This window comes from Cibotium barometz, chromosome 56, assembly GCF_041138505.1.
Source record: "Cibotium barometz isolate CiBa-2024 chromosome 56, ASM4113850v1, whole genome shotgun sequence".
NCBI lineage: Eukaryota > Viridiplantae > Streptophyta > Polypodiopsida > Cyatheales > Cibotiaceae > Cibotium > Cibotium barometz.
In genome coordinates this window covers 37,495,088-37,522,474 of record NC_141101.1, presented here as the reverse complement: position 1 = coordinate 37,522,474, position 27,387 = coordinate 37,495,088, and the positions used below count along the sequence as shown (strand labels likewise).

At 42.2% G+C, this 27,387-nt stretch overlaps 1 protein-coding gene across 2 annotated transcripts; it reads left to right on the top strand.

The window, feature by feature from the left end:
• The first annotated feature begins 23,153 nt into the window (after window positions 1–23,153).
• Window positions 23,154–24,408, top strand: LOC147607188 (eukaryotic translation initiation factor 4B1-like). 2 transcript variants are annotated; one of them, XM_086791191.1, is made up of 2 exons: window positions 23,154–23,412; window positions 23,443–24,408. In XM_086791191.1, the coding sequence occupies exons 1-2, from the start codon at window positions 23,184–23,186 to the stop codon at window positions 24,270–24,272; spliced, it is 1,059 nt and encodes a 352-aa protein (XP_086647317.1). In that variant the 5' UTR covers window positions 23,154–23,183; the 3' UTR covers window positions 24,273–24,408. The 2 variants fall into 2 exon arrangements, with proteins under 2 accessions (XP_086647317.1, XP_086647316.1); XM_086791190.1 differs by having other exon boundaries at window positions 23,154–24,408.
• The last annotated feature ends 2,979 nt before the right edge of the window (window positions 24,409–27,387 follow it).

Here is a 27,387-nt window from a genome sequence, read left to right as displayed (position 1 = left end):
TCAAAGTGGTTACAAGTATTGGCTTGGCTATATTTAACCCACCTTGTTGGGTTGGCTTCTTCCTCCACACTAGGGTTTGTGCACTCTTAGCATTGGTTTTAGTTGGGAGTTGGTTCTGAATGCCTTTACTTTCCTTTTTTTTGTAGGAGATGTTTGCAACGGTGGCCAGTGGTGGGTGGGGTTTGGGCACCCATGAACTAGGTATTCCATAGGCATTTCTGCCTCAACAACATAAGCTAGACGGAAGGGAGTGTATCCCGTCGCTACCTTATATGATGTTCGGTATGCCCATAAGGTTGTTGTCAGCTGATCCGAGTCCGTTCGACTTGCTTCCAAGGTTTTCATCAAGATAGTACATAAAATTTTGTTTGTACTCTTTGCTTGACCATTAGCCTGTGGATAATAAGGCGATGATTTCTAGTGGACTACTAAGAATCCGGCAAGTAAATGATCAATCATCTCATTAATGAAATGTGAGCCACAATCACTAACTAATTCTAATGGGTAGCCGAATCTCGAGATAATTTGCTCATATAAGAATTTTGATGTTGTTCGTGCATTAGCTCTCTTCAAGGCTTTGGCTTTTGCCCATTTAGTGAAATAGTTCGTGGCCACGATTACATATCAGGCTTGTGTGATGGATGTGTTGCTAGACTAATGGGTCCAACAAAATCAATCCCCCATTTCTTGAAAGGTTGTCTTACAATAACAGGGGTGAGCGGCATCTGGTCCCTTTGTTGTGGGATAGTAAATCGCTGACATTCCTCACACCTTTTGACAAACTCTATAGCATCCCCAAATAACATAAGCCACCATAGTCCTACTTGAAGTACCTTGCAAGACGTAATCTCTCCAGCAAAATGCCCTCTGACTATCCCTGAATAAGCTTCATCCAATATCGTGATGAACTCATCTTCTCTCACACATCTTCTTAGGACATTGTACTTACCTAGCTTATATAGTTCTCCCACAATTAATTGATAAGGTGTAGCAAGCTTGATAAGCCGTTGCATTTTATCTTTGTTCAAGGGTGTTTCTTGTGGAAAACCATAAGCTAGATAATCTGATATCTCTTCGCTCCATTCGGGCACCATGTCCAATTTGAACAAATAGCATCAGGGAGGTCATCATCAACACCAGTGGTGGCTGGTTCCTCATTTGGAATTCTTGACATAGGATCGGCCAGCACATGTTGTGTCCCCTTCCTTTTACCGTAATTGTAAAGTCAAATTCCAATAGTAATAGGAACCCAGCGTGTGATTCTTCCCGTGGTGCAAGGTTTGTTCACCAAATATAATAAGGCCTGATGGTCCACAAAGAATACGAATTTGTTGGCCAATAGGTAATGTCGATACTTCTTGACTGCATAAACCATGGCCAACCCTTCTCGCTCTGTGGTGGTGTAATTCACCTCTGCATCATTTAATTGACGACTAGCGAAGCACACTGGATAGTCCAATTTGAACTCGTCAGGTTGTGCTAGTACGCATCCAATAGCAAAGTTTGATGTATCGATATGCACATGAAATATGAGGTCCCAAATGGGGGGTCTTAGAATTGGCGCGCTAGCCAATGCCTACTTTAATCGATCATATGCTTCCTAGCATTCCTCTATAGTGTCGGCTAGCCTTAGTCCGCCTTCTACCCATTCCTTTATGTATGCCCCTAATGTTGGTGAACTGCATAGCAGTTATCCCAATGGCATTTGTACATAAGTGGACAGTACAGCCGCGAGGCTTCCTATGTCTCTTGGTTCTCTGGCAATTGAGGGTTCCTTCCATGTGTGTGTCTCGTATCCATCTCCCTAGGGAATGAATGGATGGACTCACCGTGCCTCAAACATTCTTGACATTATGTTCCCTTGAGATCCCTCTTCCGTCTCTTCTAGAATTGGAGTAGGTACGTCCAAATCTCTTTCCCTTGTTGGCTCGTTTCTTGGATACATTGTATCCCTGAACTGGTTAGCCCTTAGCTTGGCTTCATGAAGCCGTTGATATTCTTCTACTAAGGCCCTAGCGTCTTTGAGCTTCATTATATCTCCTCTTCTACATTTGGGTATTTCCCGACTCCTTGAAGGGTTGATGGTCTTTCCCCTCGCACCTCTAGGTCAGGCTCTTTTTGGTTGATCACTTGATCCCCTTCTTCTCTCGATTGGGTGGATCCAGTGTCAATCGTATCTTCTTTGGATCCATCTTGGATTGTGACCCTGGTGTCACCCTTACCCATTTTTTTCACTCTTCTTCTCCGACCAGTTTTAGAAGTGATCGCATCTGCTCGGTTCTTCCCCTTGTCCCCCGATTGGGCCTAGGCTCATGTCAGGACATTGAGTGGCATGATATTTCTAGGTTGCATAGTAATGGTCCGGACGCTGGCCTGATTAGAAGTGGAAGTCGAACCACTTGCACGGTATGGACAATCCTTGATCAAATGATCAATGCCGCGTTTAGTACAAGTAAGTACTGGCATGTCATTGGGCAGAGCAGTCAATTGTTGGGGTTGGTGTGTATGGACCACATTCTTGTTTGGACACTCAGTGATTCAATGCGGCCCACCATACCCAAAACATCATAGCAGTCCTCTCCTCATGTTTGAGTTTATGTCCTTACCCTTCCATTGTACTGTGGTTTGAAATACAGGTACTAGCGTGTTATTCTGTAGGACAGAATTCTGGTGCCATCTCCGCAGCTTCGTCATAGTATTCTCCACTAATTTCTACTTCACGCACCATATCAATATCTTCTGATTAATCTGCAATACTTAGTTGATTTTAGCCTGTGGTTGTTGTGGTGGTAGAGGTGAAGTGTCATGTACTCGAAACATCCCCCTAGGTAAATGGGAAGAGTTGGGCTATTTTACAACTGCAGTGATTTGCACATGTGGTGCTGGTAAGGCCAATGGAGCTCTAGGTGCCGGCAGCTGTGCAGCTGTTTGGAACCTTGGATATCTACACATGGAAGTGTCATGATTCCCTAAATTTGACACAGTGTGCACAATAGAGTAGTGGCCTTGCTCTTAATTGTGGACATTCGGTGGTAGTGTGATTCAATTTACACATAGAGCACCACACCAATTCCCTACGGGAGTAAAGATGGGTATGCCCATGCCCAGATGTTTCTCTTCCCTCCTTTACCTTCAATTTCTCTAGTATTGCATTACTGAGCTCTTTCACAGTCATGTTTCTGACTTGCTTACTCTGAGTTCCAATCTCTTGGTGACTCAAAACATGCCAAGTCGTTGTTGTCGAAGATAGTCTGACATCTTCCGGTTGTGGCAATTCCAACATATTATCTTCATATTCAATTGCCAGTTTGCAACATGTATCTAGAGTAGCCGATCAGGCTAATACCAGATTATCATACATCTTGTGGTCTCTAACTCCTCTCCGGAAGCAAGACAATAACTAATCGCGTCAGTTAGCCTTTCTTGTAGTTTGCACCTTGAATTTAATTGCTTTAGTTGAGACACATAGTCTCTCATCGACTCCATTTCCTTTTGTTTGATATTGTGCAGCTGTGCCACAGGACTCCATCTGTTGCCACGTCTGGAAAAGCTGGGCACAAACACATTCTTGAGTCGTTTTTGAAGTTAACCTTAACCTCAGGTTTGAGGATTCGAAACCATTGATGCGCTTTCCCTTCTGGGGTTAGTGAGAAAGCATGAATCGTTGTTACATCACTAACACCCGTAGGTTTTGCATGTGGATTCAAAAATCTCTACATGTTGAATAGGATCCCCATTCCCAAAGAATTTTTGAACGACCTTGGAAATGATGTGTGGCTTCATTCGGCAGGGTCGGGATTCTAGAGCAATGCCTAGTTTCTTGACTATTCCTCAGCCCATTTTCGCGGCCATATTCAACAACAGATCCGTCCTTGTGGCTACATTAAGATCGATGGTTGGATCCACCCTTGGTTTTTGAGGAATTGCTCCCCCCTTACCTAGATCTCTTCCTCTTCCTATGTTGGCTCCTCTAGGCATTTCCAATTTATGGGATGGTCCTGCCAGTTCACTGTGGAATGACTCATCATTAGCCGCCCTCTGTACGCCTTTGCAGAATTAAGAGTTCCATGTCTTGTAGGAATGTAAGATGATTGATCATCTGCTCGATGTTCTTTTTGGTGTACATCCAGTCTTCCACTTCGCCCACTGCTCTTGGTAGGTTATCCTCTTCTTCTAGGGTCTGCGCTCTTCATTAATGGATTCTAAGTTTGGAATTTCTCCCTCACTTCTTCCCCATGACTATTTGATGTTCTTTTTGGTGTATAGGTGGTCTTCCACTTTGCCCGCCGCTCTTGGTAGGTTAATCATTTCCTATGGCTAAGAAAGTATAGGGAAAAGTGTACATTCCATTTTTAGGACAACAGATTCTCCACTTCACAAGAGGCCATGCAAAAAATTAGTAAAACACAGGTGGATCTAAGAAGGCCGTCTCACCTTAGACAAAAGCTTCTCTAGGTCCATCCTCAACGCCCAAGGCCAACTCCCAGACTTTCCCGCAACCTTTACCTCAGTCGAAAGCTTTTGTAGGGCCATCTTCAACTTGGGCCAAAAGCTTCTCTAGGGCCATCTTCAACTTCAAAGGCCATCTCCCAAACTTCTCTAGGGCCATCTTCAACTTCAAAGGCCATCTCCCAAGCTTCTCTAGGGTCATCTCCCAAACTTCCCTGCAATCTTTACCTCTATGATTCACAACCTTGCTGGGCACATGATATAATTCATGGCTAGACAAAAGGAGTAAGTGGATGCGGCCTAGCAAGCACTCCTCCTAGCACATGCCAACATCGCCCAACTGGAAAGTCAAAAGAATGCCACAATTGCACTCAAGGACAGGTCGTAAGTGCAATCTCTTGAAGATGATTCCGGGATCAAATTGCCTATAATTGTAAGCTCTTGAAGCCGACTCCAGGATCAACCGCCTACTGTTGCTGCAAGTGTAGGCAGTTGAAGCCAACTCTAGGATCAACCACCTTCAAAGAGAGCTGGAGATGATGATGCAAATGAAAGTTGAGGGAACCACAACAGTGAGGGACCAAACATAGGAGGAACTCACCTAGGCTACTGCAAGTGTAGGCTTTTGAAGTCAACCACCTTCAAAGAGAGCTGGAGATGATGATCCAAATGAAAGTTGAGGGAACCACAACAGTGAGGGACCAAACATAGGAGGAACTCACCTAGGCTACTGCAAGTGTAGGCTTTTGAAGTCAACCACCTACAAAGAGAGCTGGAGATGATGCAAATGGAAGTTGAGGGAGCCATAATAGTGAGGGAGCAAACATAGGAGGAACTCACCCACGCTAATGCTACACTACACCGGGCTAAAACAATAGCACATGAAATAGGAAACAACTCGTGGACAAAGTCAACAAAATAGGATGTTCGAGTAGAACAAGGATTTTTAAAGGGCTATTGAAGTGAAGGATCAGACCATTGCTCATCAGCAAATAACATATTATAGAAATGATAGCATGGCCACAAGAAGAATAGGTTTCCCCTAAAAAGGACAAGAAGGTTGACATCGTGATGGGGATGCAGCTCCAACCACCCTAGCCTTGCCAAACCTTGCCATCCCTCCCCCCCACCCTCTAGCCTCCTTGAGCTATAACAATGGACTCCAACACATCTACATCGACGAAGAGATCACTACCTCCACCTTTCACATAATCCTCTCTCAAACGCCTTACGCTTCCTACACCACAATCTCCATGCTCTTCTTCCAAAATGTAGTGCCCCATCCCATTATTAGCCCCTACATCCACACATCACTACCATATAATTGGTTACACATTACCATCTTTTGTTTCACTCACCATGTGCTATGTCCTTAATACCCTAGATGAGGGGGACATTGTTCCTTTTATTCTTGATGAGGTATGCTCATACCCAGCCTCCATAGACATCATCATCCATCTAATGGATACACATGGCTGGCACATGCAAAGGATGAAGCCTAAAACCATCTCACCTTGCAGAGGCTACAAACCCATTAGCATCCTAGTTTTATATCATAGGATCTGGAAGCATGTGGATAAAGCCTACAACCATCTTACCGTGCAGAGGTTAGCCCTATCTATAAAATCCATTGGCATCCTAGTTTTGTATCATAGGACCTGGAAGCAGCTATAACTCATGAGCACTAGAAAATGCCGACATTGTGCATGCAGCTTACCGCGCCAAGACATCTTTGATGATGAATACAGGGAGGTCCATAAGTTTTATCGATCCATAAACCAATGATCGATGTACAAAACAGAGAAAGAAGACATGATTGACACTGCCAAGGATAAGGATGGTGACAATGTGTCTGGCGCAGCAAGGACATGTCAGAGGAGGACCATGTATAGCAGGATCAACGTCGCCCCATGCAATGCTCCCTAGGACCCTTCTCCAATAGGCCCCTCAATCAGGTGCACAAGCTTTAGATGCTTCCAAAGGCATAGTAATATCAAGCCTCGACATAGACTCCCCCCTCAACATCAGCTTCCCCTCTTATTACCTTCACCTCGCCCTCTCACATTATATACTAAAGCCTTGCCTCCAGGTGTCTTAGAAGAGGCAAGATCACCCTTTGGAGAGTAGCAAAATATATGAGACCCTGACTACCCATTGGGGAGAGTAGTAGCAGATGAACCCCCCTGATTGCCCATTCAACTGTTGTGACCCTCTCGATAAAATTAACATTGACAGAGCCATTAACATTGTGGAACAAAGGAACCACAAGTAGGTCCTACCCCATATATACATATGATTCCTGATCGCCTCAACATTTGCCTCATCAAACTTTATCTAGAACAGAAGTTCAACCGATGGTCGAGAGCTCATTGTTGCAAGAAGGATGAATGGGATTACAAGAGACTAAAAACTAGAGCTACCCCAATCACACCCATAATCGTTCTTCAAAAACCGAACCCGAAAAAACTTCTCTCGCCCAGCAGACATAGGCGATTCCTCTAAGATATTTTATTCTAACGTAGTCAAGGCCATTCACTAACCAAACTGATCCGATCGAACCCGTAAGTCTCATGGTGGTTAGATCAAGGAAGAGACTTGCCCTTGGATCATAGAGTCCAATGCTTTTTCCCTCATCAAGAGGCACAACTGTTGATTCTTTTCTATAGAACAAGGGTTATCCGGGATTTACTTCAACTATCGTAAGTTAATAGAAGTGAGTCTAATTTTTGGGATCCATCAGTCCAGCCTAACCCCATCTAATCCCATGGGTTAGCCAACAGCCCAACCACTGTAGTGATAGGATCCATTGAGGAATTTGGTTATGTTTTGCCCCAGGTACTAGGGAAAAGAGTTCCCAGGCCCCCTAGCCACCGGCGCTTCAAGCAAACTTCAAGATAGTCACACCACTTACACACCCAATATGAAATTGCCCGGTTCACAGATTCAGCTGTCTTTAAACAATCTTTTAATGAAACCATAGTATCACTGATCATAATCCTCCAAAATATCTAGCTTGAATTCTAATTTCCAATCATTCCTTTATCGGTGTACCTATGGCATCATTGGCAACCAGAACGCTCACCACCTGTTCACTCAGGGGCCTTTTCAATAGTTCTTAGCTCATAGTACCCGGAAATATAATCACATAAAAAAATCCAGATGGACTCTCCATTGAAGATCAGCAAGATCAACCAACAGATCCATATAAAAGAGCTATGGACTCATCCGTTGAGGACCAGCAAGGCCAATCAACCAGATCTATGTTCGAGTTCAGAAGAAAACAACTCTAACTCCTTGTTCCATTTTCTTCCCCGATGCACATGTGGGCATCTTCGGCGACCCAGAGCCCAAGCACTGTATGGTCAGCACTCTCTAGTCTCCTTCGCAGGTCACCTAGCGCTTCACTCATAGGCCGCTTCCTTGGTTCCTCATCTACCGTACCGGAAGCTCACCATTTAAATGGTCAAGACCGCGACCGACCTTGCTATGCGAGACGTCCTCCATTGACTCTACATAAGCTATTGCGACTTTATCACATAGGTCTCTGCGACCTCATTGACAAGATGGTCAAAATGCATCCCTGACATTCTTGACATTAAACAATCATTTAAAAACAGGTCATAAATACAGTTTCTAACGAACTCTCATCTTTCCACATTGTTCCACATCATTTCTCGTTATTCCACATTCTTCTAAATCAATTGAATTTGCTTATTCCACATCCAGTCATATCTATTCCCATCATCCTTCATCCAGTCATATCTATTCCCACATTCTTCTAAATCAATTCACTTTGCTTATTCCCATCATCCTTCATCCAGTCATATCTATTCCCATCATCCTTCATCCAGTTATATCTATTTCCATATCTATTCCCACATTCTTCTAAATCAATTCACTTTGCTTATTCCACATCCAGTCATATCTATTCCCATCATCCTTCATCCATTCTTATCCAATCACATCATATTACATCTCATCACATCTATCCACATCACATCACATTCATATTACATCTCATCACATCTATCCACATCACATCACATCTATCCACATCACATCACATTCATCCACATCACATCTCATCACATCCATTTACATCTATTCAGATCCTCATCACATCACGTCACCTCCATCCTCATCACATCTCATCCATTCACATCTACCCATATCCACATTACATCACATCACGTCCATTCACATCACATCTCATCCATTCACCTCTACCCCAATCCACATCACATTACATCACATCTCATCCATTCACATCTACCTAGATCCACATCACATCACATCACATCACATCACATCTATCCACATCACATCTCATCCATTCACATCTATCCAGGTCCACATCTCATCACATTCATCCACCTTACATCTCATCCATCCATTCACATTACATCACATCCATTTATATTCATTCAGATCCATATCTCATCACATCACATCCATCCACATCACATCTCATCCATTCACACCTCATCACATCACATTCACATCCATTTACATCTCATCATATCACATTCACATTCACATCACATCCATTCACATCTACCCAGATCCACATCACATCCATTCACATCACATCATATCCATTCACATCTCATCACATCCGCTCACATCTCATCTCATCCACTCACATCTCATCTCATCCATTCACATCTCATCTCATCACATCCATTCATATCTCATCACATCTCATCACATCCATTCATATCTCATCACACCCATTCACATCACACCACACCCACTCACATCCATCACACCCATTCACATCCATTACATTAATTGCATCCACATCACATCACATACATTCCCTCCACATCTATCCATATCACATCACATCACATTCACATCTATCACACCCATCCACATCCATCCATTCATTCACATGCACAACTATCACTTCACAACTCATTCTCATCCATTTATATCACATCACACCCATTCACATATCATCACATCATATCACATCACATCTCATCACTTTCACATCGACATCTATTTACATCACATCATATCTCATCACATCCACTCACATCTCCTCACATCACATTCACATCTTATCACATCACATCACATTCGCATCTTATCACATCACATTCGCATCTTATCACATCGCATTCGCATCTTATCACATCGCATTCACATCTCCTCTTATCACATCCACTTTTAGTACTGTTTTCTACTTTCGATATACCGATAGGACTTTTCTAAGTTTCTGCCAATTACTTGGCCTAGTTAAAAGATTCATGGGATTTACAAAAATCAATTCTACAAATATTTTCCAATAAAATTAATAATACTGAAAATTTCACTTTTGATAATTACTCATAATTTGAATTATGCCAAAAATTTCTCTTTTACCATTTAATTACTTGGATCTTAAATATCATGGAAATTTCTCTTTTTGCATAAAAATAAATTTACCAAAAATTCTTCTTTTACCATTTAATTACTTGGATCTCAAATATCATGGAAATTTCTCTTTTTGTAAAAAAATAAATTTACCATTTAATTACTTGGATCTCAAATATCATGGGAATTCCTCTTTTTGTAAAAAAATAAATGTACTAAAAATTACTCTTTTCTCATAATCAATTAATTATGCATAATTATAAAAAAAATATTTCTCATGAATATGATAAAAATCATTCTTTTTGCATAGGATGTCCAATCCTAGAATATGGTAGGAAGTCCTCTTTTAGCATTATGCATAAAAATAAGATATGTATTATTTTTTGAAAATTTTACCATAGCTTCGGTGCTATTACTGATAATTCTTAATTTTTTTCTAAAAGAATAAAAGCTTGTAATGAAAATATGATAGTAGTTCCTCTTTTATGCTTAAAATCAAACTATGAATTTAAATCATAATTTTAACCATAAAATTAAGCATAACGATTATCCCACTAGATTAAGCTAATTTCAACATTCCTCTTTTCCCAAATTGTTAGGATAATCCATTTCTCATTTAGAATGAAATAAAGTAGTTTTTGACTACTCATACACAATCTAAAAGACTTTACCATTATTTTAATAGCACAAAATCATGAAAATATCATTTTCTTACTATCTAGCTTATCAGGCCTAGAGTTTAGCTTTGAATTAAGAGACTATCATTGAGAAGCATCCTTTTCCAAGGGATTTAGCCATAAAGATGGCTATTCTTTTAGAGAGAGAGATTTACTTAAAGAAAGCATTACAAATAAGCATAAAGATTAACTTTCTCTTAATTAAACATTAAGACTTTAAGGAAAAGTTTGATTTGAATTAAAACAATCATTTAGAAAGCTTCTCAAGCTTGAGAGGGGTTGAGAAGAAGAAAGTTATTGAGAAAATTGGAAAAAACCATGAAAATTAATTTTACCTCCAAGTTTGGCTTGATTCTTTAATTGCAGTGAAGCCCCTGACCAATCAATTGGTCCACCAAGAGGAGAAGAGCAACTCCAAGAGTTGTTGTAGAGAGAGAGAGAGCTCCAAGCTCCCAAGAGAGGAAAATTTAAGGGATAATAGAAAATATGATTATTTTAACATAATGCTGGCATGGTATAGCTCCAATATCCCATTACAAATGACTGAGGGTCTATTTATAGGTGAGGGAGGCCACTAACCAAGTCCAACTAGGTTCTAGAATTTTTCAGGTTTAGTTTGACTCAATTTGGATAAGATTTGGACCAGTTTGGCTCCCTTTTTGATTTGGTTTGATCTACGAGAGAGGAGAGATAAAAATATCACAATTTTTTTGAATTAAAAACCCTTCCACACATGTGAAAAAGGCACCTACCTCAAGAGTCCCCCTTTCCTTACCAAGGTGTCAAAAATGCATCATTATTCTAAAATATCTCATTTTTTAAGTAATATCTCATATCATTAAACTAATAAACCTTGTACTCAGTCAACTCTTCATCTTATGTGAGAATTTACTCATTTTTGGGTATTTTCTTTTATTCTTTTAGATTTATCTCATCCCAACACTTGGATTAATCCAATTGGCCCATTGGAACCTTAATCGGACCATAATCCAAAAATTTCCCTTATACCATTTTCAATTGATTCTTGATGCACATTGGGTGTCACCTTGTGACAAGTCCACTTTGCCTTTGTACCTGGAGAAGTAGTCTTGGTCTCCTTTTCTCGCATCATCGTTGGATCTGTTCTTCCTTGTCTACTCCTCTTGGAGAAGTAATCCAACCAACTCCTTGAAGGATATAGGATTGCCTCCTCTTCTCATAGAGAGATTCGAGAAGAAGTATGGAAACTTTGATAGGACTTAGGTAAGGAGTTAAGAATGGTGGTGACCAATTTTCTGTTATCAACTAAGACTTCCCTATCAATGACATTAAATGCTATGTAGACCTGCACACTCCAGGAATATGCAAATAGCACTATGGTTGATGTGTCTAGGTCCAAGGCCCTAAGTGTGATAACATAGCCCTCAATCTTCCATAAAGAACAACAAATTCAACCATTTTTTGCACCTAGGTAATCTCTTGCAGTTGTTGGAGATTGCCTTTGCACCTTGTTGCCCATACATGCAATTGTAGGAAGCTTTAGGCATATACAAAATTTCCCAACAAGGATGGAATTCACAACCCACAATAAACAATGCCCATAGACCTATCTATATAGGTTTCTCAAGTTTATGGTCAAGTGTACAATCGAGCTCCAATTTTACATGCATCTTTCCACATTTCACAACTTATAATAGCTCATAAAATCTCTATTAGATGTTGTTACCCTACCTTGTGTCACCTTTGTTGACTACCGTGACCTTGCAAATTGTGCGTAAATAATGAGCAATATAGCTTCTTCATCTCATCACCAACAAAGCTTTGGCCAACTCTACCACATCTTTCATGACATTTAGAATGTTTTCTTTAGCTTTTCCCTTGAGGATGAAGAAAGGGGTGCAGAGCATAGCCAGATTACATTCCATGATTCAAAGGCCTCTCAGCACATGAAGGCAAAATGGAAAGATTGGGCATTTAAGAAGTTGTCACTAGGTTGAAGGCCAAGGCAAGTGGAGATCCTCTTCTTCTTGGCCTACTTAAGACGTCTAACCTTGTTATATAAACGGCCACAGGCTTTGTATTGGTAAAAGATTACTTCTTTAGATATAAAGTTAGGGTGGGCCTATTCTTAGCACAGGCAACAGTGTAGCTGGATGCGAGACTCAGGAAAGGAGATGGAGAGGGTGTTTGCTTATAATGAAGTGTCACCAAGATTTGGCTACGATGCTTTCTTGGTGTGCTATAATGAAGTATCACCAAGATTTGGCTATGATGCTTGTCTGGCATGTTGATCTCCACATGGGCCTTGTTACAATATTTAGTATTGTCTTTCTTTAGGGAAGCTTTTGCTTAATCTATGCTTGCATGTCTATTAGTTCTAAGGCGCTGAGAGCTATAGCATTATGACTAGAGTGGAGATGGTTGGGCTTGTTTTGTTATTACATATACCCACCTCTATATAGGCTTGTGTTGTAAGAAGTTGTTAACCACATGGGCTAACATTACTCTGAATGCACGACGGCACCAACTTAGAGCCATATTTTTTATACCATGCAATGTGCTTCATGTAAATTGATTATAAGAAATATTTGAGCTTATGACTTCTGTAATGCTGAAAGATAATCAAAATCAAGTTTATAACTTGTGTAATATAAGTAATGTATACTTAGACTAGGGAATTAGCCTAGACTAGCGTATTGGGCCCCTAGACATTACTTGGCTGGCTTGGCATTGTACATATGAGTCTTGTACATAAGACAATTCAACCAATGAGAAAACACATAATCCCATTCTCACAATTGAGTTTGTGTTTCTTGCTCTTGTGATTGAAGTTTCTTATATGCTTTCTCTTATTCTTGTTGCATGCATGCTTAAGGATTGTGTGGATGAGTGCTGATGTTCTCCCTCTCCCCTTCTCTTCCCCTCTCCCTCATGATCTCACTTACCATGGCATTGAAGTAGAGGTTCTCTCTCTCTCTCTCTCTCTCTCTCTCTCTCTCTCTCTCTCTCTCTCTGATCCCTACCCAATTGCAAATCTCCTTTGTAGTGATAACAAATGAGGAAAGGTTGAGGACCCTAGCTCTCCCACAAGAGAGGGTTACTATACCAAGAGTGGCTAGAGATGCAAAACTAGAAAAACCCTTGCATTCGTCCTCTCCTTCTCCCTATCTTGCAAGCTCAAGTGTTCTCAAATCAATAAGCATCTTTAAAATTACAAAAAAAAAGCTCGATGTGAGAATGAAATAAGAATTATCTTATTGTTAACTATTTGCTATTGTAACAGTCTCGATCGAGGTTGAACTTTAATTTCAATAGCCTAAATGTAATTTTGAAAATAAAGATGTTTACTAATTTGAGAACACTTGAGCCTTGAAAGATAGGGAGAAGGAGAGGAAAAATGTAAGGGCCTTGCCAATTTTGCTCCTCTAGCCACTCTTGGTAGAGTATCCCTCTCTTGTGGGAGAGCTAGGGTCCTCAACTTTGCCTCCTTTGTTGTCACCTCTAGCCACCACTGTAGAGTATCCCTCTCTTGTGGGAGAGCTAGGGTCCTCAAATTTGCTTCCTTTGTTGTCAATACAAAGGAGCTTTGCATTCGGGTGGGTAGCACACACACACACAGAGAGAGAGAGAGAGAGAGAGAGAGAGAGAGAGAGAGAGAGAGAGAGAGAGAGAGAGAGAGAGAGAGAGATGGAAATCTCAATATCTTCTTCAATGCCATGGTGACTGAGAGCATGTGGGAGAAGAAAAGAGAAAAGGGGAGAGGGAGAAGAGAACATGCATTAACATCAACACTCACCCACACAATCCTTCAGCATATATACAAGAAGAAGAAGAGAAAGCATATAAGAAACTTCAATCACAAGAGCAAGAAACTCAAACTCAATTATGAGAATGGGATTATGTTTTTTCTCATTAGTCAAATTGTGTTATATATAAGACTCATATGTACAATGCTCGGCTGCCAAAGTAATGTCTGAGGGCCTAATAAGCTAGTCTAAGTATACAATACTGTCATAAGCTCAATTTTGACTATCTTCTAGAATTACACAATTTGTAAGCTTGGAGATTTTGACTATCTTCTGGTAAAACATGTAAGATCGAAGAACTTTCCGTTTTGACTCTGGCATTACACAAGTTGTAAGCTTAGAGATTTCCCATAATCATTTCACATGAAGCGCATTTTTCGTGGAACAATAAATATGGCTCGAAAGTGTTGCAAATGCATTTGGAGTAATGTTAGTCCATGTGGTTAACATACCCCCTCCCTAATCACAGTTCTGTCCTCAAAATCGGGTGGGAGACTAGTGGTAGAAGTTGTGAAGTTCCCATAGAAGTTAAAACGGGACTTTATGTAACAGGTGGTTTCACTGGGAAGGCCTTGTAGGATGTCGAGCAGGTTGTTTCGAACATATCTTTTAAATGTGAGCATTCGCCAACCTTGCATCCATTGTACTCGCTTGCAGTAGACAACTATCTGGCAAAGAGTTGGGTCCTTGTTGATGTCAAAGGCCATGCCTTGGAGACCTTCATCAAATGCATGCCATCACCAAGAGGACTATGCCCTAGAGACCTTCATTAAATGCATGCCATTCCAGAAATTCCACCAAGAGGACTATGCCCTGGAGACCTTCATCAAATGTATGCCATTCGAAAAATTCCACCAAGAGGACTATGATGAGCCAAAAAAAGTAAATAATAATGACCATGTTAGGGTCAGGCACTTCATCATAGTCGTGGATGAACTTATGCATTATCCAAAGCATCCCTTCTTCATATAGAAGGAGGGGTGGTCAAGGTGGGGGGAAATCGAACTACAACCTTAAGGTTATTCTCTAGCTCTTACTCGAATAGGTCCCAGGCCCATCTTTGTTTTGTTAAATAATAGTGATTAATGTGGGAATAAACAAGTGCTAGGTGGTTGAGTGAACTAGCACTGAATGTAGACCTTAAATAAAGCAGTTCCAATGTGTGTGAACAACCGCTAGTATGTATAAGTCTCTTGTGTGGGAATAGTGTCTTAAAAGGCATATGTGGTGGCATCATATTTGGAATAGGTGGTGGCATCATACTATGGAATCATATTTAGAATATGTGGCGGCATCACATCTAGCATATGCTTTAGATATGTAATGAGGTCTCTCCTATAAAAAGGACCTACTTGTATAATGAATTCATGCTTTCCACTACATCTTGTACTCCCACAATCCCTTTAATCTTGTGTTGATTATCTTGTTGATCATCTCTCTCTCTCTCTCTTCTCCCAACTTGTGTGAGGTTACACTCAAGGAACTAGTCATTGGAATTAGAGCTGGTGTTGTTGTTTGCTGTAGCCTGTGGAGCTTCGTGCTTTGCTACATTGCTAAAAATGACTTTGGCTTAACATAAAAGCAATACACCCATTCCCCCCTCCTAATCATTTATGGAAGTACTTTTCTTGGTGTAACTAAATGTGCTCTGTTTTTTCCTATCTATTTCTCTATTTCTCTATGCTCTATGCATAAATAGAGTTTACATATCTCTATTACATAATAGAGGTATGTATGCTTTATTACATACCTCTATTTATCTATGCTCTATGCATATATAAAGCATACATAGCTCTATTACATAGAGGTATGTATGCTTTATTTATGCATGCATAGCTCTATGTATGCATACATAGAGTATGCATACATAGAGTATAGATATTTCAATGTATACATACATAGAACTAACTATCCTCTTTATGTATAAAGCAATTATGCTCTATGGATGCATAAATAGTGTATAGATAGTTCAATGTATAAAGCACTTATGCATAAGAAACTCTATGTATACTTGTCGAGCATGTATAAATAGTATATGCATACATCTTTGCATGTAAGAGTCTCCATGTATACATGCCATAAACATGCATACATAAGATCTTATATGCATGCATAAGAGGCTTTATGTATGCATACAAAGAGTCTATGCAAAAGGGCCAATAAACTGAAAAAGTCACAAGTCTATAAGTCCACATTAAGTCTATGTGTGCATGCCCACAAGTCTACATATGCATGTTGGCAAGTCATACATCCATAAGCTCATAAGTCCACAAGCCAACCAAGGTAAGCCTATAAGCCAATAATCCGACAAGTCCATAATCTATAATCCCACAAGCCAATAAACCAAAAGGCATGCAAGTCCACAAGCTGGCAAGTCCATAAGTCCCTAACATTGGCAAACCCATAAGTCCACAACCTTATAAGCTGGTAAGTCGGCAAACCCATAAGTCCACTGCAAGAAACTAGGGTTGGCCACTCAAAAGGCATGGAGTGACAACATGGGTGTGGGTCACCATCCTCACATCTCATATGGGAGAAGTTCACCATGAAAACTTGGGCATGAGAGCTTCAAGAAAGATAATAGTCAAATGATCAATAATGTGTGTACAATGCCCATGAGCCCTATATATCATATAGCCCAAAGGCCGCCAAAGGCACACATGTAAATGACCCTAAGCCCAAGTGCCTAGGCACCATCCCCCATGTGCATGATGTGACACCAAATCTACTTTGTTACATCCACAAGTCTATAAGCCTGCAAGCTAATAAATTGAGAAGCCTGCAAGTCCACAAGCCAACAAGTCCAGATGCTCACATGTTGATAAACAAGAAACCCTGCAAGTCCACAAGCCTGTAAGTCCATAAGCCTGCAAGTTGGTAAACTACAAAGCCCATAATTCCATGACCTTACAAGCCGACAAGTTCATAAGCCCATAAGCTGATAAACCATAGATTCCATAGACATGCAAGCTGGTAAACTGGAAAGCCTACAAGTCCACAAACTGGAAATTTGGCATGTTGGTAAGTTGGCAAGCTCGCAAAGACCACCACTGTGAGGTGGAATGTCATGTCACAGACTTTGACCTTGAGGTCATGCACTAGGCCCAGGGGTTTTGTAGAGTTCCTGTCCACAAGCTTTATCACCAATTTGGTGGGATCAAGGCATGGTTTGCCCCAATTTTCTCAACATGTTTGTGTGAGGATACTTACACCAGCACCTCCATCCAGGATGCCTTTGACCACATGTCCATTATAGGAAATGGGCAATGTTGCGTTTGTGTCATCACCTTCAAAAAGTATTGTCTCCCAGCGCATTGATGTGAATTGTTGGTGCACCTTTGGATTGTGGGTGGTGGGGATGGAGTAAGTCTGAATGATGGGGCGGCTCAGATTGGTCCGAGGAATCTAAGGGAGCTTCCTCCTCCACGGAAGCCTGCAATTTGTGTTCCATCCAATCCCACAGATCATTCCATAAATTTGGACTACCTTTTAACAAGGTTCCAATGGGCATTTGGATTTGGGAGGAAAGGAAGGCACAGAGGCCAGCCAGGTCGTGTTGATGTGTAGGGGCTTCTTGAGGGGCAGGGCCTTGATTATAGGGTGGACCAACTATCTAGTATATGAAAGTTCAATTAGTTCCTTATTTGACACGTGTGGAGGTCGAGAGGTGGTTGCATGAGGATAAAATACCCTAGCAAATTTGGTGTTGGACTCTGTGTTAATTTTTATATCAAGTGGTTTGATGTGAATGTGGGATTTGGGCTTGGCCGTTTGTGGAATAGGCATTGGAAGATTTGAGGGCACATGTGGGGCAAAATCGTCCTTTGTCAACATCATGTTGGCGAACGGATCATCCTCGTCCTTGAGCATTTGCATGGGATCTTGCTTTACCTGGGGCTAATGTTCAAGTTCAATGGGGGGGGGGACAGCGTGCACTTAGGTACGGGGTCAAAGGTTACGAAAATGGGTGGCAGTTCAAGTTAATCCTGGTATTGTTCTACTAGTGCTTAGGCCTCCTGAAGACATTTCTTCTCAAGGATGGCACTTGGATAAGTGGCTAGCCAATTTTCCCACTTGGTGAGTTTTTGGTGGGCTGCATGGGAAGTGGCAGTTCGGCCAGATCATCGCTCCCGGAGGAGGCTGATGTGGTCTTTGTTGAGCTCGTGTGGATGCTAACCCGATCGTCTCTGTGGCCAACGTGCTTAGAGCATTGTTTGTTTTGGGATGTGCCCTTCTTTAGCTTGGCTTGCAGCCGTGTGACGACATTCAATGGGACAATGGATATCTTCCCATGTTGAACGGTCAACATGTTGAGGGATGGCATGCCTTCGACTGTGGAATGAGAAACTGATTGCAAAGGGAAATCCTTATAGTAACGGTCAATTCCATAGCCATGACATTGTGGTTGCACTGGTAGATGTTTCTTTTGAGGGCATTCCACCACTCTATGGGGTTCATGGCAGAAGAAACACAAAAGAGGTGGTTTCCCGGTTGCACCTATAGTGTGCACAAGTGGTTTAGGGTCCATGTGAGGCACCGGCAAAGGGAGATGAGGTGTTAAGGGGGTGCCTTGAGGATGGCAGAGCGCATGGGCTCCACAGGTTTAGCAATGGACATGGTTGGAATCTTTCCATGAGCAATAGGGTGTGCCTGGAGAGGCAACGGTTGGGATGGAAAGATTGGCAGTGGAGAGGGGCGTGGTGGGGCATTATTTGAGTAGTTGGTTTGGGGCAGTGCCACCAATAAGGCTTGGGGCTTGGGAGGAGAAGAAGGTAACGTTACAAATGAGCTTTGGGTTGTTATTGGCGCGCTGTGGCCAATTGTGTGGAATAGATTTCTCGCATGTTGTTATCGAGAAAGATCGTCCATTTGCAGGTCTGATCAAAGGTGGAGGGGTCCTTGACCAACAGGTGGTCTCATGGAGCCCTGGATTGTGTAAGCCCAAGAAGAAACGGTCCATTACTTGCCTATCTCTCAATTTTTCCCTCTCTTTGCAACGCAAATCAAGGTACTGATGTGACCAATGTAGTCACGTAATGTTTCCTCGGGTTTTTGTTCCAATTGGAAACGGTTGGATGACAGCGCTTCATTTGGGTCCGTAGGGTGCAAATCCGAGAATGAAGGCCTCCCTAACTGCTTTGAAAGCGCTTTTGTGCCGAGGGTCCAAGGATTGGAACCATTGCATGGCCTTGCCTTCAAGGCTGAGTTCAAGGAGATGGACTTTGGTTGCATCGTCGAAAATTTCAAATGCTTGACAGATTTGGTTAAAGACCTCAATGTGGTATACGGGGTCTCTAACTTCATGATATTTTGGCAGAAGTTTGAAAATTTTTACCCACATAGGTTTTGTATGTGATGTTTGTGGGTGCAAGTGTTGTGACACTCCCCTTCCTAGAGCTTATGCTACACTCGGAATGGCAAGTTGTGGCGCAAGGGGAGGCGGTGCAAGGGTGGGGGGGTGGGGTGGGAATAGATACATAGAGTGGATAGAGAAGAAGGTACGTGAGTGTGCTTGGGGCATCTATCCACATTGGGGTGCATGTATGGAGGGGCCCCACTAGATGAGGAAGCTTCAATGGTGCATGTGTAGGCTCGAAATAGGACTTTAAGCTCACTTTTGCCTTGTGCATGAATGCACCCTTAAGGTTAAAAGTGGTCTTTTAGGGCGTTTTATGCATGTAAAAACAACCCTAGTGAGTCAGGGAGGTAGACCAAAAGCACCTCTAAAGATTTGGAATTTTTAAAAAGTTTGATTTTTTTTTTAGGGGTTTGGTATGGCTGTATGCTTACAAGCGTACGCCCTTGGCTTTAGTATGGAATGGCTGCACCAAGTGTGGAACGGCCATTAATTTTTTTTAAAATTTAAAAAAAAGTTTTTTGGGGGTTTGGTACGACCGTACACTTATAAGTGTACGCCCGTGGCTTTAGTATAGAATGGTCGCGTGACAAGTGTGGAACGGTTGTTTGGAATTTTGATATTTTTAATTTTTTTTTGGTATGGCCGTATGCTTACAGCGTACGGTTGTGGCTTTAGTATGGAATGGCCGCCGCAGGCAAGTGTGGAACGACCGTTCAGAATTTTGATTTGTTTTTTTTTAAAAAGTTTTTTTTTCTCGGGTTTGGTACGGCCGTATGCTTACAAGCATACGCCCGTGGCTTTAGTATGGAACGGTTGTCGTCTCGCGAGAAGTGTGGAACGACCGTTCAAAATTTTAAAATAAAAGTTTTTTTGGTACGGGTGTACGCTTGTAAGCGTACGCCCACGGCTTTAGTGTGGAATGGTCTTACGGATTTTTTAAAAAAATATTGGAAAAAAAGGTTTTTTTGGGGTACAACTATACACCTACAAGCGTATGCCCATGGCTTTAGGTTGGTACGGCCGTGTCAAATTAGATTTTGAATTTCAATTTAGAATTTGGAATTTGAATTCGAATTTCAAATTGGAGGGAAGTGAGTGGGAGACAACTAAGATCCCGTCATTAATGCTAGGTAGGTGAAAAAGGGCTAAAGTTAGAGGCTATCTCTAAATTAGTGGATTTTGACTAATTTAGAGGCACTCTAGCTTAACTAAAGATTATTCTCTTAATCCCACTGTTAGTCAGTCCTTAACCCTCTTCTTTGCCCTCAAATTACTCCTAATTGGTGAGGAGTTTAAGCATGGGGATTTGATAGGTGGATTAGCAATGTTTATGCTAATCCAAAGATTTGATTACTCCAAAATAATTTCACTAATTAGGTCACTAATTAATCCACTCAAAAGAGAAAATTAGACAAAAGAGACCAAATTAGTACTGATTCTTGCTAATTAAGGTCTAATTGGAGTAAACTAAACATAGATTTGAGTCAAGGCATGTGTTTAGAACACTAATGCCACTCCAATTAGTCTAATTACAAGCAATTAGGCTCAATTTTTTAGTTTTTTGCTCTTTTTAAGTCCACTAATCACACTAACTAGTAGGTTAGTGATAATTAGTAAAAATTAAGAGATAGATTATGTTTTTTTATTTTTTGTTTGATTAGTGTTCTATCTATTAATGCTAACCTACCTAAGTAAAGGAATTAAGCAAAAAAATAAGATTAAGCTAAAAATTAACAAAAAGAGTCTAGGTTTAAGCAGAAATCCTCTTGATCAGTCTCTCTAATCACCCAAATAAAAAAAACATCAAAATACAACAAAAAATCAAAAAACCGCATGCCAAAGAGCTTACCTGGCACCGGGCTATGGGGGCTCCGTCAAATTCGAATCAAAGATAGCATAGACAAGTAGTAGATGGCACTCCCCAGCAGTGGCGCCAAAAATGTGAAGGAAACCCTACCCTAATGTGTTGTGGCTATCCACCGACTCGAGCATGGAGCTCCACCGTAGCCGCTCGCACCGCCGTCCCCCCGCACTTGTTGTCACATAAAGGCGATTTCTCTAATCCAACACGTGATGCAAGCTCTCTTGCAAAGATCGTGTGGGATCTCTGCGAAAGAGGATCGCGTTGGTTAGCCTAATCAAGAGAGAGAGAGAGAGAGAGAGAGAGAGAGAGAGAGAGAGAGGAAGCAAGAGGGAAACAAGTGATTGGCACTAACCCTAACCCTAAGCACACCACACATGCTAGATTAGAGTTGCAAGAGAGAGGGAGAGAGAGAACACTCCACTTCTATTGTACAAATGGGAGAACGAGTTACAAACAAGAGAAATTGGCTTTTATAGTTCCAAGCCTTTTCCCACTAGGCCGCCCAGGAGTAAGTGACCTAGGGCACCCCAAACATAGTTACAAGGCTTTTCTCTATGGTTTGGCCAACTGACCAAGATCCTCTTGTCTGTCCTTTGAAGCTCAATGCTTTAGGGCTTTTCCCTCATCAAATGACGGGATTTACAATATAGTACGGGTGCCCATTACATAAGTGTGCGGACATAGTTGTCATAGGAATGTGTTAAAATACGATTTCATTATGTTCTAGTTTTGCATTCCCTTTGATAATGGAACACTCCCTTACATTACACTTTTATCTCTATCTCACCTTGTGAGATGCATGAAATCCTAAGATAAGATTTATCTAATTAAACCTTTGACATGCTTAGAAGCACTTCTTGATATGATTCCTTATAATGAGCATAAGCTTACTTACCACACCTAGGAGTGCTACCATGTAGCAAAAAGAGGCATGAAGTTATGGAGCACATGGAGAGACTGGGTCTCAGCAAGCTGTCTTGTCTCAAGAGTGTTACCAGGTAGCAAAGAGGCACAAAGTTATGGAACACATGAAGAGATTGGGTCTCGGCAAGCTAGCAACTCTTTCCACCCAAGGCCTCAACCTCAACGCTAGTTTCAGATTCATTTCTTTGTATGACATCCATCTCTACACACGTACCATCAGAGATGCCACATATGTGGACTTACACTAGATGATGCCTCGGAAGCCCTGCACGTAGTCAGAGGAGTAATAGAACCATATCAAAAGCTTATTGGTGCATAATGGTGGATGGTCAAAGATATTATATTAGAGGACCAGCTAACAAGGATGGAGTGAATCGGGAAGCCCTGAACCATATCAGATAGCTGTACATATGGTGCCAAAAGGTTGCTTTTTGAGTTGATTCATAGCTGAACATTTGTAAAAGTCATATGTTTCTCATATATATATATATATATATATATATAAATCTCAAGAAAGAAGAAGAAAATGTTCCTTTTTTCGCGCGAATTAGAAGCTAAGATTCGGCCAAAAAGCAAAACGCATATTTTCCACGCGCTCCCACGTGGCTCCACTAGCTTCCAGGCTTTTTTTGGCGGCCTTCTTACGCGACCCAAAAGACCGGAGTGTCGTGCTTTTCCGACGAAAGCAAAAAGCACTGATTGTTACGGTATATAAAGAACAACAAACCTACATCTTGTGCTATTTTCTCTCGCTTGTACACAACATGTTGTCAACAGCAGCAGCAGCAACTATGACGAAGAAGCCTTGGGGTGGTGCAGGCGCTTGGGCCGCCGACTCGGAGCTTGCAGATTCTCAACATGAGCCGGAGCAGCAGCAACAGGAGTCCCCCTTCGCCCACGATGCGGCTTTTCCTTCCCTGTGCGAAGCCGTCCACGCCAAGACCCCTAAGAAAAAGAAGCAGGCTGTCCCCCTGTCTAAGTTTATCTCTGGGGGTGCTGCCTCCTTAATCAGCGAGTCTAAAGGCCTCACAACTGAAGACATGATGATGTTGCCCACGGGGCCTCGCGACAGGTCTGGTGAGGATGGCGTTGGTGGAGCTTTCAAAGACTATCATGGAGGTTACAGAGGGGAGGGCAGGGATCGAGATGGAGGGATGCACGGAAGCCGCAAATCTGACAGAGAGGGCGGCTACAGCAGGGGCGGGTTTGCAGCGGATGGTGCAGACGAGCCATCGCGTGCTGATAGCAACGATGACTGGGCGGCCACTAAGAAGTTTCTGCCTTCCTCTGCAAGGGGCCGATATGAAGACGATATTGGGAGAGGTAGCAGATTCAATGACCGAGATTTCCCATCAAAGGCTGACGCGGACGACCATTGGGGCTCTTCTAAGAAGTTTGTGCCTGGCGCTCCGCTTTCCGATGGGACATCGAAGCGCGATTTTTCTTCTTCAAGGAATGTTTCTAAAGCTGATAACTGGGGAACCTGGAAGAAGCTGGCATCCAATGGAGGCTACGATTCATCATTGTTGCACATGAGGGACAAGGATTTTGGGATTCCAAATGGAAGGGATGGTGCAGATGGAGAAACGTGGACACGAAAAGATGCACCACGAGCCCCTGAAAGGCAGCGCCTTGTTCTACAGCCCCGCTCGCGCATGAAGGAAGAGCCCCCCTTTGGCAATGCCTCCTCAGAGCTCATGGCTTCCTTAAAGCCCCACAAGCTCAATCCGTTTGGTGAAGCAAAGCCGCGAGAAGTTATATTGGAGCAGAAGGGGTTGGATTGGAAGAAGCTTGATGTAGAGCTTGAGCAAAAATCTATCGATAGGTACAGACCATCCCATGCTGGATGGTAAATGTGTCTTGGGTTTCTTTAATTTGTCTTTTTTTTAAAGACTCTAGGGTTAGGTTTTTTTTTTTTGTTGGGGCAATCTTTTGTTGTATATCTTGCCAATCGATTCAAAACAACCAAATGATTGAAGTGGCTGTTTTCTTTTTTTGTCATCTTCTTGCACATGAGAGAGTCGATGTTTTATTAGTGGAAATTTTAGATGTGCCTTATTTAGCTTGATTCCTGTACACCTACTACGGTGGTGCAAGATGAAACAGTTACGCTCTTCTAACTTTGGTTTATTCCACAAGAGGTATAAATCTCTACAGCCTTTGCCCCGCAGGTTTGAGGTTGAAGGATAAAAGAGTAAAAAGTTCAAAATGTGTGAACTCAACGTGAGCAGCCTCTGGCTTGCAGGTATGCGACTGAAAGAGAATTCATATAAGCTCCAAGTTGGACTATGAATTCATATAACCAGAACATTGGAGTCATTGGCAAAGACAACTTGATTATGGTCAATTTCATTATCTAGTGCAATTCGAGTGATGGCCATATATGTCTCCCCCATGGTTCAATATTTGCAGCCTCGTGCTGGACTTTGATTAAATTGACACGAGGCTGGACTTTGATTAAATTGACACAGCCAGTTGATTAATGGCCACCAATCGAGGGATATTGCGGTCAGATGGCCCTTGAATGGAGACTAGCTGATTTCCTTTGGGAACCCAAACTTTTTGAGAGCAAAGCCATCAACAACTCAACGTTAGCAGTTTAATTTGGTGAGCTACTTGCTTGTGGACAAGCTTGTGTCACAAGACGGAACAAAACCCCATCTATTCACATGTAGACTATGGCATTTGGCTCTCGAAGATCCATCAAATGCCCATAGCCACTTTCATATGCACCTTTGTGGCTGGGGTCTCCAAGATGCAACTAGTACTCCCTCAAGTGGCCGTGTTCACCAAGAGTCTCCAAGAGGCAACTGACACTCTCTAGGGAAGCATGGCCAAGACATGCCATGGTTGCTTGCGGTGCCGTACACCCATGTCCATGCATGTAAAAAGATTAGTGATATACTCCCGAAAATTTAGGAGACAGTTACATTCTCCCCTTCTCGGGATTATATCACTAATCTTTTCACCAACTTCCCCTCACAAAATGGAGTGGTCGAGCACAAGAACCGAACTGTGACGGATATGGCATGCTCTACGCTCTTTGCACACAGATGAGCTGCTTGAACGCCTTTGGTCATCAGAATCGGTCAACACTGTGGTGTACCTTTTGAACTGTTGCCCCACGATCACTGTTCCTCACAAGACTCCATTTGAGGCATTTTATGGCGAAAAACCGATTGTTTCCCGTTTCCATGTCTTTGGGTGTTGTGCGTACACTCACACTCTGAATGACACGAGGGGCAAGCTTGAGCCAAGGAGTGAGTTGCTCATTTTTGTGGGTTACTCTTCTAAATCAAAGGCTTACAAAGTTTTTGATCAAATATCGAACAAAATCTTCGTTCGTCTCGAGACATTGTCTTTGATGAGCAGGATTTACTTCGCCTTCCGCTACCCATACCATCCAAACAAGAATCTTTGGCCTTGCCACATGAACCCAATCAGTCAACTATTACTCCGCCTCTTGAGGAGCCTTCCTCCTCCCGAACAGCCACCCAAGGACCCTTCACCCCGTTGGTACTAACAGACCATGCGTGATTCTGGTATGCTGTCCCATGATACCCCCTTGGATGGTCCTCGTCAGTCCACAAGGCTCACTCCTCGTGCCTCATTTGCCTCTGTTTTCTCTGCAAACTACACGGCGCATGATGAGCCAACATCGTGGAAAGATGCCATCCCACAGCCAACATGAAAATAGGCTATGGAACAAGAACTCGAAAGCATTGATTGTAATGGCATGTGGTCCCTTGTGGATTGCCCTCGTCATAAGAAGGTCATTGGAACTAAATGGATCTTTCACACCAAAGTTAAAGGCAATGGTACCTTGGACAAATACAAAGCCTAGCTTGTGGTGCAAGGTTGTCGCCAAAAAGAAGGCATTGACTTGACGAGACCTTCACACCTATCGCTTGAATGACGATAATCCGTCTCTTACTCAAACTGGCCGCACACCACACATGGCGAGTCTATCAAATGGATATCAAGAGTGCCTTCCTAAATGGCATTCTCGAGAGGGAAGAGGTCTATGTTGACCAACCTCTGGGTTTCCCGCTCCATGGGTATGAGGACAAAGTCTTCTGCTTGCATAAAGCTCTTTATGGGCTTAAGCAAGCCTCCCAAGCATCGTATCATCGCATCAACAAATTTTTACATAGCCAAGGTTTTCAACCATCTCACTGTGATCCCAATATCTATATCCACACAGATCAAGGGATGGTTTGCTACCTAGTGCTGTATGTCGATGATCTCATCATTTCTGGTTCAAATCAAGCCAAAGTGGCTGATATCATGGCATAGCTGAAATGAACTTTTGAGATGATTGATCTTGGTCTTCTCTCATATTTCCTTCGCATGGAGGTGGTCCAACATCCTGATGGTATTTTTGTGTCACAACACAAAAGTATTGTCTTCAATTGATTGCTTCCTACTTTCCTGATGGTGCTATTCCTGTGGCTACCCCATTGGATCCAACCATCAAACTATCAAAGGAAGAGGACTCACCTCCACATGAAGAGCGAGCCTACCACCAAGCGATTGGAAAACTCATATGGATTCTTGACCTGACATTTCCTACTGCATATCAATTTTAAGTCAGTATTTCAATGCTCCTAAAGGGGCCACATTGGAGAGTTTAGCGATGATGGTTTTTCGCTATCTAGTAGATACCTATATGTTTGGACTTCATTGTAGTCGTTGGATCACCCTACGTGGTTACACGGACTCCGATTGGGCGACTCCCGGCGTTCTCATGGTGGTTATTTGTAATCCCTTAGATTTGCCCCTTTCACTTAGTCTAACAAGCAGCAGGATAACGTTGCAAGTTCTTCTACTGAGGCGGAGTACCGAGCCCTCTATGATGCCACCACTGAGGCTATGTATCTTCGTCAACTTCTTGCGGAGATGTGTGTTATCATTGACACCACTTCTACCATCTTCGTCGACAGTCAAAGTGCGATTTCCCTTGCTAGC

What these genes read in the sequence shown, in the direction of transcription:
- LOC147607188 (XM_086791190.1), top strand. Translation starts at nt 23,184, where the DNA reads ATGTTGTCAACAGCAGCAGCAGCAACTATGACGAAGAAGCCTTGGGGT.